At 39.5% G+C, this 12978-nt stretch overlaps 1 protein-coding gene across 2 annotated transcripts in view; it reads left to right on the plus strand.

Moving 5' to 3' along the window:
• Positions 1 to 12978, plus strand: part of ctnnd2b (catenin (cadherin-associated protein), delta 2b) — a 114762-nt gene that overhangs the window by 21222 nt on the left and 80562 nt on the right. For both annotated transcript variants that reach the window (XM_028426998.1, XM_028426999.1), the window contains exon 2: positions 5465 to 5601. In XM_028426998.1, coding sequence (XP_028282799.1) covers positions 5470 to 5601 — 132 coding nt within the window. In that variant the 5' untranslated portion in view covers positions 5465 to 5469. The remainder of the gene's footprint in view (positions 1 to 5464; positions 5602 to 12978) is intronic.

A 12978-nucleotide genomic window follows, 5' to 3' on the forward strand; every position in this document is an offset into this window, starting at 1 on the left:
TGCAATCAATAGTCTTCAGAAGTCACCTAATGAGTTAATGGAGTCCACCTGTGTGTGTAATGTAGTCTCAGTATAATTACAGCTGTTCCGTGAAGGCCTCAGTGGTGCGTTAGAGAACACTAGTGAACCAACAGCATCACAAGACCGAGGAACTCAGCAGACAGGTCAGGGATTAAGGTGGGGTCTAATTTTTATTCAAGGTCATTGATTAATCAAGCTTTTTTTTCTAGCTGAATTTAATATAGAATATTAATTCAAATGAAAGGAAAAAAACAGCCCAACGCTAAGTGTTCTTCTTTTATTTATGCCAAAAAATGTGTGACGTATTACTCCACATGGTGCCACAACTTACCCGCTAATGGGGCAGTATGTCACATGTGTGCGCTCCCTATTTAAATGCTGATAAGTCTGCACAGAAAAGAGGTATCAAAATGAAGTGAATACAACATTTGCGCCCAGAACTTTGTTCTTTCATTTAGTAATTAAGTAAGTTTTTAACAATCTGATGCACTATTTTTGTCAAAAGTGTTACAACAAGTCCCCCTACTCACCTACCTTGTGTTGGTCTGTCACATAAAATCTCACATTTAAGTTTGTGGTTGTAAGGTGACAAAATGTGAAAAAGTTCAAGGGGTATGAATACTGTAAATGTATTATACTGCAGAAATCATGCGACTTTTATAGAGGTCCAGATCTTTATATATTACAGTGAGAAATTGAGCACACAGTTACTAAAGATTAGTGACAAGATTTTTAAAAAATGACCATACACTGCTTGGGGTTCAGGGGGTTAATTTAGTTTGTCTAATCCTTTGAGCTGTTTCATACAAGCAGGTCATGAGAAAGTCGTGAATGCATCACAGAGCTCACAGAGCAAAAAAACAGAAAAATTAAAGACGCAATCTCCACTGTGGATGCTGTCCCTTAATAAACACACAGTGAGACACAGACGGTGCCAATTACATTTCTAATGTAAGTGTTAAACTGCTGTTAATTTGAAAGCATAGAGTCGTGTGCACGGGCTCTAGACAAAGGGACAGTTGACTGGTGAAGACAAAACAAAACACTGCAGCAGATTTTAATGAGGCAACAAGGGACTGCCCGTCAAACACATAACGCTCACATCTCAGAAAGAATGCACAAACACACACAGAGGAAGAGACGCAGGAAGTCGTGCATACAAGTAAACTTGATGCACAGCGATCAGTGCAGCTGGAGAAAAAAAAGAAATAATAATAAAAAAAACACACTTCCACATGGACATGAAGCTGGTTTGCTGATCTGTGATGAATTGCTTGCATCTTCACCACAACACGCCTGTCTCAGACCTGACTGATGAGCTTAAAGGGTCAAAAGATTAAACTAAATATTCCCCCATGTCAGACATGTCAATCATAGCATGTGGAGCTGCATTTACAATGCTACAGCTATATCGGAGATTACCGCTTTTGAAATGCAGGGCTAAATACCCCTGCATTACGCCGCTGAAATATAGACCTAAAAATCCAAGATTATACTTCAGTGAAATAAAGCCTTTAGGCCTAATCCATATTCAAAGTCTTGTCTCTAGCTGGGCTGCGGGCCTCTATAACCTAGTTCTGACGGCTGTTATTGGGGAAAGCTGCTTTGTACTGGTCAGTTGTGTGATGAGGGCTTGGACACGGTCTGTTGAGTTGACCTATATTTGGACGCCTGCCCTGTCTGCACAATCAAAAATCAGAGCTACTCTCTCTCATGTTTTTTTGTTCTATAGGCAAAGTGGGCCGCCGGGCATCCTGACCCACACTTACATCCAGATTTCTGATCAACTGCAAGCCCGAATGTACTGTCAAGTGAAATATATCATACACATATACTTTCAAGGCCAAACTACAGAGAAAACCTATGCTCAGATAGTGCTTTGGCTATTAACACTTTGTGTAGAGGCAATAATACTGATGTAGAATTGGCTTAGATAAAATGTCAGGGCTCAGTGTTTGGTCATAAACTCAACTATTGATCTGATCATGAGATCACCAAGGTTTTGAAGAGAGCTCAGCTCGATGTTTCCATGACGTCACACGTTAGTTTCTGAGGTGCTGTTTTGAGTCCCTCATGGACCCTCAGACCCTGCAGGTTGGCAGCGTCACAGCCCGCCAAAAACTCCAAATACAGAGAAAGAGGTAGAGTCTGAGGAGTGGAGCTGAGGCAGGAGGGCAGGAGGTTTGCACCAACCTGTCACTCAAAGCCATAATATTAAGCTCTAATATAATTAATGTTGTCTACATGTTGACACTATAGGGGAACTTAGCGATAGAGACTATAGGGGACAGCCACACTATCATTCTTACAGCTTAGTTGTCATGGACCCATTACTTTTTATGATTTGATATTTTCTCTGTCTTGCTGTTTTCTAATGGTTTCGGTGGCACACCATGTACAATATTCACTGCCTCAAAGGGAGTGACATTGATGCTCAGCTAGCATCTATTTCTGACACTCTTTCTCTACTAGACTAACATTTAAAACACCAACACTGCACTAAAAATAACTCTATGCTTTTGAAAACCATTGCATTTCAATGATCTCTATCATTAAGACAAAAACACACACTGAGCACGACACACAAGAGAAAAAGATAGAAAATACATTAAGTCAGTAAATAAAAAAGTGGACTTGAAGGCTGCAGTAATGTGCTATTGCATAAACGTGGCTGTGTGGTCGGATCATAGAGGAACAGCAGCAGGTCATTGCACAGATCGAGAAATGAAATGTGAGTTCCTAAAAAGGCTTGTGCTCAGGGAGACGTTGCTGTTAAATTTTCATAAAAGCTGCTGGTGTTAGAATGGTCCATCTCCTCTGTATTAACCCTGCATGCATGACTGCATGAGCCATGAATAAATGCATGACTCTGTATGGCCCCAGTGGCTGCTGTGTTGAAGAGAACTCTGATTCTATTAAAGTGATTTGGAAAACGTTGATGTACAAGAAAACCCCCATATTATTCATCTTCTTAAGTTATGTTATTTCAATTGTTGTCTTGCCCCTGGCACAACTAACTTGTTTTTTAGCAATTATATATCAATATAAGTGTAGGTATTTTTATCAGGAAGCTTTAAAACTAACACAAAGGTTTTTACATAAGAAAGGTATTTCTATTAGAAAGTCTATGTGCACACAACTCTAAGGCTTTTGGTTCCTTTCAAGTCAGTTTGTATGTCAGAGTTCACTTTGCAAACCTGCAGGCACCTTTGGAATAGAAATTTGAACGTCATTAAACTGCAGTGTGTACATGTGGCCACAGGGGCCACTGTTTAGCCAAGGTTACTGCCTATTACAGCGGCCCTAATCTTGCTAAGAAAACTGTAGAAAAAAAAGTCATAATTAGCGTGATGACTTTGTGCGTGCAGGAAGAGCAAAGATGAAGAAGATGAAGATGAAGAAAAAATAAGACAAAAACAGCACAGAGAATAAAAAGGCTCAGACATTTTTGAAATGCAGTCAGAGAGGGGGGAACACTGAAAAGAGGTTTGGTGTGAAGAATGTTAAGCATGTAGTGGTGTCATGGGGTCATAAGCAGTGTGTTTATGAAGTACAACCCATGCTCCATGAGAATACAAGCAGGAGGGTGCAGAGAGGGGGGCCTCAGGTGCATCGTAGCTTTGCAGGTTCAAATCCAACCGGCAACCTTTCAGGTCATCATCCTTCTGTCACCCTCCACTGGATGCTGCCTAATAAAGCAGAAATGTGCTGAAAAGATGAGGAGACGCTGAAACAGGTCAAGTGAAGAGAAGTGGGCAGGGGAGAGAGAGAGAGGGAGAGAGAGGGATGGGGGAGAGGGGATGTTTAGAAAGAAAATAAGGAGGAGGAATGAAGCAAGGTGGGTGGTAATAAAAAATAGATTAGGAACAATGATGAGGGAAAGATGGATGGTGAGGAAGAAATACACTCTAAAAAATAGAAGACAAGTAAAACCAGGCCAGCTATATTAACAGCCATTAGTGACCAATGATTATTAAAGGATAAAGTTATTCATCCTTTCTCCCTCATTCCACTCTTCAGTTACTTTCCCGCCCTTCTTTCTGCTCACATGCTCCACTTTTCTCATCCCAGTGCTGCCTCATGTAGTGCAGTGTATAGTGCAGAGGTGTGTGTGTGTGTGTGTGCGTGTGTGCAGATTCCTCACGACAAGCCTTTCATCAGTGTGTAAAGCTGGCTGATGCAGCCGTTACGCCAGCTCTTTGCTGCATCAGGATTACATGGCACATGTGAAGCCTGTGTCCTCCTACGTCTGGCCAAATACAGGATGACACATGGCATCAAGCGTGGAATTCAAGTGTGTTTGTGTGCAAGTACGCCACGCCAGTGTGAGAGCGGTACTCGAAAACTACAATTGTATTTCTAGGTTCTGGATTTTTTGTTTTGTTTTGTTTTTTGGCAGTGGAACTGTTTAGTTTGCATGATTTTGCAAATGATAGGAATTAAAAATGATTATAATATTGAATGATAGTAAAATTACCTTTGACAATTTAATTTATCAGTCTAAAAGGCAAAAATACATACTTACTAACTAATCTTACTTTCAAATTCTTTTTTTTTTTCATGATTATCTCTCTGTCACAGAGCTCACTCGTCACCAAACTGTTAAAAACACATTAGTGAGGCACACAGGAGAGTTTCTTACTGGATAACATGCCCCCTTCATTCCTGTGCACGCTCTATTTTGAGTTAATCTCATAAACAAGTCAAACTGCTGAAAAATTCTCACTAGAACACCAAATGTGTATTAATCCGCAGCTTAAAATAGTCCCTAACAAATGTACGCTCCTCTGCTGCTTAAGTACATTTTGATAAAACCGACACCGCAGAGCTGATTCTGGAAGACTCATTTTTTTTAGAAGTACTTTTTAAAGCAGAGGCCCATAGAATGACAATGATGGACGTACCACTACTACTGCTACTGCTAGCATTACCTTTATGGTGGTAGTGCTAATACTATATACCATTATAATGAAAACTGACACTATATCTGTGTCTTAACAGGAGAGCATTTATGTCATTGGAGTATGTGTGGTTGGAGCTTTTATTTAGACATGCTGTATATAGCTCCAGGTACAAATTAATGCAGCACTCCTTGCTGCATCTGCTGTCCGCCAGTTGTGCCTTGTACCTTTATATGGCACTTTACTAGCCCCATGTTACGACTACATGTACCATGCTACTGTCACATGTAAATAAGACTGCTAATGACATGAAATGCTGTCATCTACAAATGTTTATTCCAGATTAATTATATATTTGTGAACCCTGAAATGATTAGAATTGACAGAAGTTGACCCACAGATTTGTTTATTAAAGGGCATATTTCTATATGTGTCTCACCACACTAATACAACAATATAGGAGCGTATTGGTCTCTCCTGGCACATCAGCATATCTTTATTGTATATTGAAATAATTGCATTTTCCCCCTCTTTTTTTCCAGGAGGTATGCCAGTGCCTGAGGTGGCATCTAACACTGCCTGCGCTGCCACAATGTTGAGCCCTGTCCTCAACGCCTCCAATGGAGACGGCTCAGAGTCGGAAACCACCTCCGCCATCCTCGCGTCCGTCAAGGAACAGGTTAGGAAGTCTCTCTCTCTCTCTCTGTATGTTTGTTTGTGAGCAAAATGCATGGAAGGCTGTCATCGTTAATGAAATATGAACACCAGAAAGTAGTGAGGATAATTCCTCCAGTCCTTTCAGGGCAACAGTAAACAGTAAACACAAGTGATGGAATGCCCATCTGAGCTAATGTGTCACAAATATGTCACCACATTTTGATCTGTTAGCTGAGAGCCTAAGGCTACAGCTGCTCAGTAATGTGGTGGGATGCATTTTTCCAAGTGTGAGCAGCGTAGTTACACACGAACGACAAGAAGCAGCAAATGGACAAGGCACCTTGTTTTTTCCTCTTAGTAGAGGTAAGATGAGGCTTTAGAACTATGTTTGATCTTCAGTGTGTATTAGTGAAGCTTAAAATATGTCTGAAACTTACATTTTTGATAGCTGCATACACAGCTGATATATGTATACTCAAGGGTCATGTGTGTCATGTATGTGAGCCCAGTGAAGGTTTGCAGCTAATTTTATGTCTTTTAACCAACCATCTTCACAGAAAAGCTTTGATTGACTTATTTATTTTAACGACTGATGAAACTATTAGTAATACCAGGCCTAAAACTGCAAAAAAAAAAAGTCCCAAGCATCATTCATGGTGTAAAGAAGAAATAGACAAGCACTTAAAAGCTAATATATCTGCCAAGCAAGCAAGTTCATAATGTTTACAAGACACAGACAAGAGAATGCATAATGTTAGTGACGCTTCTCATTAATACTTCTTTTACTTTGCAACAAATACTCACATTAAACCAGTGAAGTTTTGCATCAATTGCTGTTGGTAAAAAATCCCAAAGGAGACCATGTGACAGCAGGGCCGCAGGTGCAAGACTGAATTACAACTGCTTCGTTCTGCAATGCCCTTATGTTATTAACCACGCAGGAGTATTTATGTGCTACATTTCCTGTTAATCCACCCAGTAGTAGTAGCTGTCCAGATATTTTAATCTGGAGCAGTGTGTCTGACAGATGGACTAATATTGCCTCCCAAAAGAGACACACTACTACTGTGTTTAAACACTACTTTTAACCAGCTTACAATGCAGTAAGCACCACTCAGCATACAGTGAAATCATAACAGATTACCTCAAATGTTTGTGTGGGATGTCATTATGTATTTGGACATAAAGGGGAAGTGCACCAACTTTACCGTTTTCTGTCCCTTCCAGAGGGAAAGAAAGACTGTCTCACTTTATGTTTCATGAGTCAGAGCCAGTTGTGTCTGAAGACTGCAAAAAAAAAAAATCTTGAAATGTGGTGACAGAAAGTAGCGAGCTTACCAAACCTTTGTAGCCTAAGGCTTATAGGGGCCTCCAGCTGCTGGTAACATAAAGCAACCTAGCTAAACTGAAGGAAGTTGGGTTGCATTATGGGTAATATAGATCAGGTTTTGAGCCAAATTGCTGGTAGCGAGTTACTACAATGATCTGGAGTCCATTCTTAGTCTAAGTAGGTCAGGTAGACTTGGACACACTCACACATGTAGAACTTATATATATATATACTTATATATGAGCACACACACACACACACACACACACTTATAGTACAGATGATCTGGGGCAATGTAATGAGCCTTCTGATGAGAATGTGTAAAATGAAAAAAGGCTGAAAAGGAGAGTGTCGGCTATTTGAAGAAAGTTAATATTGCTCTCTCACTCCTCCTCCTCCTCCTCCTCCTTCGTCCTCCACCAGCTGGATTTGTTACATTTCATGCTCCTGCTCCACAGTGAAGTTATTATTATTTTTTTTAAGCCAGTCATTTGTCACTTTCTTTCATACTTTCTCAGTGTGTAATTTTTCAATATGTTTGGGCTGCTGCCAGTGTTTGTTACCAGGTTCTATAAGAAAACAGGGAGGTATTTTTCAAGCACACACACACACACACAAACACACAAAAGCTTCCTGTTCATTTAGTTCCTAAAGACAAGGTCGAGCGTGAGAGACCAACAAAAAGCTTCACACACACACACATACACACACATGTGGTCGGCAAACACGCACTCACATGCCAATCAGACTCTGTTTTTGCCTCTGCTGACTCACGCCAGGAGATCCCTGCTGCTGTGTTTTTTTCTCCGTTTCCCTCTACCCACATGAGATTGATTAGCCATTCGACATCGTATTTATCACATCTGTCAGCTTTTGTCCTCTTATCGTTCATCATCTCTGCTGTCGACACATCTGCTATTGGCGGAAACGCAGTGTGAAATCTGAAAGAGTTTCATTCTAATGTGAGACATGGCCTATTTGAAAAATCTGACATATTGTCTTATTGAATGACAGATAAAGTGAAAGTGGCACAGGCTATTGATTAGCTGTCTTTTTTCATGCACAGCGATAGTATTTGACAATTGAGACAGTTTGGATATTAAGATGTGAATGTTGGTTTGAGAAAAACGGTTTGTGCCTGTAAAATGCTGCATGTTAAACACTGGTACTTTGGTCGTTGGCCTGTATATTCCATTGTGTTGATCCAAACAGGAACAAGGCAGTGGAAAAAATGTATACAAATAGTCACAGCAGCAGATTTAAAGTTGTTAATAAAGTTTAAATTTTTATCACTATGATGATAGCATTGGTCTATTAACTCCTTAATAGGTACTAACATACGGATTGTCATTTTATGAACTGATATTCATGCACCACAGAGGATGAACCCTGTGATGTGATCCATGATGTCATCACTAACATGTAAAACATCCTCAATTTTCCTGGATTGCTGTGAACCTTTGTATCGATACTCATGTATCCTCAGATGTTACATCCTTATTTATTTACCAGTTCTTGAATTTGAACTCTATCATGACAGTAAAAGTCTGTCTCTGAGCTCTTCAGTCACTTCCTCTGACCTCATGATCCTCATTGTAAGGTCTTATACAGACAGGTGTGTGTCTTTCCTGATCAAGTCCAATCAGTATCATCAAACACAGCTGGACTCAGATGAAGGTGTGGAACCATCTGAAGGATGATCAGAAGAAATGGACGCACCTGAGTTCAATATATGAGTCACAGCAAAGGCTCTGATACTTAGGACCATGTCATATTTCACTTTTTCCTTTTTCATACATCTGCAAGAATGTCAACAGTTTTCTGTCAATATGGGGTGCTGTGTACATTAATGAGGAAAAATGAACTTAAATGATTTTAGCAAATGGCTACTATATAACAATTTATTTCATTTACTATTAATTTGGACATTTTATTAAACTGTTATCTCCATAAATACTAATAATAATAATTGAAACCTTTATTAGTCCCACAATGGGGAAATTGCTTAAGGCAGCCCAGCAAAGAGTGCCATACACCAGTGAGTACACTGGATCCTATGCAGGTAAAGTGTCTTGCCCAAGGAAACACAATAGTACCCTGCTATACCACTGCGCCATGAATCTTCCCCTTTCAGTTTAACAGTATCATCGTCTTTTTACCCAATATTCCATATTTAGTTGTGCTCATCAACATGTGTGTGTTATCAGATCACATGCAGTGACACATGCAAATGAGATGTGCTGCAGCTCGGATCATTTGCATATCTAGTTTTAGTAGAAACCCAACTAAATTGGAAGATTGCTAGGATGTGAAATTTTCCTCCCCCTGACAGTAATTTGCAATACATCTGTTGAAGTTTTTCTCCCCCCCGACTGTGACATTCACTGCTTTACAACTAGCAGTTAGATTTGACAAATACATGACAACATCCACACAAAAGCTGACACACAATTAAACTCTGCAAGTATAAAAACACAATAAATGCTAAAAGGCGTGTTGTGTTCCTCATTAGAAAAAAAACAGCCGTGTCTTTTTTTTTATCTTCTGTTTACTGCAGAACTGGAGAGCACATTACATTATAATCTTTTTTTTTATCATAGTGGCAACATGAAACTCCTGCTGTGATTTTACAAAGCCACAGCTTAACTTAGGCAGAGAAGAGATGTTACATTCTCAGAGAAGAAACAATGACGATGCGTTCAAGGATGTAAAGGAAAGTAAGAAGGTAGAAATGCTACCAGATTAGCAACAAAAAAGGAGAAGATCTATTTCCCAGGCTTTCCAATGGTTATCAAATCTGAGATTTTCGGCAAATTACAATGTTTCTGCAGCTTCTCGGCCTCTGGATAATTAATGTGCATCATGGTGCTCGGTGCAATTGTTCACACTAATTGGCAGCGCAGAAGAAAACAGATGACTGCTCTGACCTAAAACTCATATGAATCCAAATGATGAAGTAATTAAGTTATACCTCAACTTTAACTTTAATTGATCACATTTTCTTCACATATTTAGCAACATTTAGCATGCATTCTCCATATAATTGGTGTTTTGACATGTGTGGTGATAACAAACACAGGATTAATATCTTTTTGTGTTAATTGCAGTCGCTCCTGATAATTCATACGTTTTTGTTTTTTTTTTATTGGTGTTTTCATACAGCAGCCTTGCCATAATCACAGGACTTTCCTCCTCCCTCCCCTCCTCTCGCTCCCACTTTGTTTATTAAGGATTAATTAAGATTTGTTTAGCAACGCCTAACTCATTAAATTGCCAAATATAGTTCCTCTTCAAAGTTCACAACAGAGTTATATATTCATGAAATGTGGTTTCAAAGTGGATCAAATATTTATTTTATTTCGCTTCTTATGTAAGTGGAAGGAAAAGCAGAATATAAAGGGATAAGGGAGGTGCAGGGATTGTTAGTGCTTTAAATACAGAGCGTCTCTCCTATTGCATCCTATATGAATGTTTACATATGCTAAGCTTAGCTACAACCACTGCTTTAAAGAGGAAGAATCTACAACTGGAGGGCATCGAAGGTCCTGACCGTGTGTGAGTTTGAACTGGAATGTACTATCATGGGAGGCACAGCAGAGAATTATGGGTAGGCGTAGGAATGGCCAAGAGGCTCTTGCACATTTGGCAGCTCAATCCATTTGTCAACTTTCCCTCTGCTACCTCTGCTGAGAGATGAGGTTGTGTGTGTGTATATGTGTGTGTACAGTGTGTTAAATCCAGCGCTTCAGATTTGTGGGGATGAACTGACCGACAACACTGGAAAGGACAAGAAAGCAAAGTTTCTATTTGATGAGCATCCGTTAATTCTCGTGGTAGCTGCTAATTATTTTTATTACGGACAAATGAGGAAAGGCGAAGATAAAGTGACGTGGTCTGAGCTTGGGATTTGAGCTTGAGAGCACAGAGGATTCCTTTTATCTGTCTGTTTATCTGAAACTGTATTTTCCCCTCACAGAGATTGTGTACAAAGAAGCGCTCTACTGTGCCAGCTTTCAGTACATATACACTAATTACCCTCAACATAAGGGTGCATTGTATCTAGTGCACATAGCAATAGCAATTAGAGCACTCAATATACCCAAACATGGCCTTGATATGAATGGATATATCTTTCTGTTGCCACTCAAGGCTCTGGATATACTACAGACCTTACATCTGGTTGTCTAATGACAATAGGAGAGCTGCTGTAGCTATGTAAATTATTATTACACCTCATGATTATGATCATATGATATAATTAATTGAATGATTGTGGAGATTGATCCATTTTTTAAGCACGCTTTTGTCCAGTGCTACAGGTAACTGGAACTTATAATTGTACAATTGTAATTGAGTATTATTATGTTAGCCTTTATTGTTCCCAATACAGTATGTCATCTCTTTTCCTGGTTTGTTTAAAGGGCTAGTTCACCCACGTTACTAAATTATTACAATGTCCAATTAATAACCATCTCGCACTCATTCTGTCAATTTGAACTAAGGACTAAATAATTCGATGCATAATATATATATATATATATATATATATGCATAATATAGGACTCTTGTAGATAGAGAACATCAAACCAATACTGTGGTAAGATGAATATATTATAATAGTTAATAATTAATTAAAAAAATTATTTCAGTGATACAGGTTCGTTCATACATGACTTGCACAGAGGTATTACAACATAAAGATATCATATTTGAAGCACTCGCTGGTGGCACAGTATGAGTGTTGCAGTGTGCTATTCAGGCAAACTGCTTCTTTACATTACAACGTGACCAAAACTGTCTGGATTTTAAGGGTCAAACGATCCCATGGTACAACACCTCTTCAGGCAACCACTTCTACAAGTGGATGGGCTCAGCGTGAAAAGCTGCAGTAACAAGACGGAGTATTTGAGGTAGTACCAAAGTGTGGACCACGGGGGGACTGGAAGTTTTTGTACAAGAAAAGAATACAGAAATTCTGCAGAACTAAATCAGTCAGTCTCCAGTTGCTCTTGGTCTTCTCTCTGATCTCACATTGTTTGGAGTAAAAGCTTGTCTCTTTTTACAGAAACTATCTCTGATCAAAAGCGTGTCCTCTGTGGTAGACGCATGCTGCTTTGACGTCATTAAAAAGTTTCAGCATGAATAATTTGCTTCTTTTTTTCTGAGTTCTGAGTTCTTGTCTTTTTTTTCTTTCTGGCCTTGTAAAGCAGCGGTTTGAGCTCACTATAATTTTAAAATACAAAAGCTCAGCATACATACATTTAAGGTTAGTATGAGGGCAATTATATTAACTTCAGTATGAGAGTCCCCAAACTTCTGAGTACCAGTATCTCAGCACAACTGTGAGGATCCAGTACTGTATTCTTATTATGTATTTTCTTTATAATCTTTTATTATGGGCACTTTGACGTTCAGAAGCCTTTCTCATCCTTTCAACAGTGCATCTAGTTAGTTTGAAAGCTGGTAACACTTCAGATTTTAATGTCACAATTAGGGATGTCCAGATCCGATCATGTGATCGGAAATTGAGCCCAATTACATGGTTTCAGACTCAATTGGAATCGGACGCTACCTCCCGATCAGGACTCGGATATATATGTATTAGGGCTATCAATGACTCTCTGGCACGTTGTCTAGCGGTATGATTGTTGGGTGTGAGTCCTGGGTTCAAGACTTGGGTGAACCCTTTCCTTCATGAAATTTCCCAGTGTAGGTGAAGTATTTTCTGCGGCAATGCGTTTTGGGCAGTTTGAAGCATTGTGCCTGTGGAAATGTGCAGATGTGGCAGGGAGCGCTCCTCTCAGGACGCACACATGCACACACATGCCTGACTGACAATCCTCCCAGCAACAGGCAATAATGTGAAACACAAATAACAAGGCCACAAGGTGTTTCAGTGTGACTAAAGCTACAATGTCAGGAGAACTCTTGAAGAACTCTTTTACCCTTTTGTCATGGCCTTGAGCTTTCACAGCATCCTTGAGGTTTTCATTTGCCCTGCAGTTTGAATGAGGTATTTCACCTTGATTCCTATTTTGCAGCCCCATATTTTTACAGGTGCTTAAAGTT

This window comes from Parambassis ranga, chromosome 17, assembly GCF_900634625.1.
Source record: "Parambassis ranga chromosome 17, fParRan2.1, whole genome shotgun sequence".
Lineage (NCBI taxonomy): Eukaryota > Metazoa > Chordata > Actinopteri > Ambassidae > Parambassis > Parambassis ranga.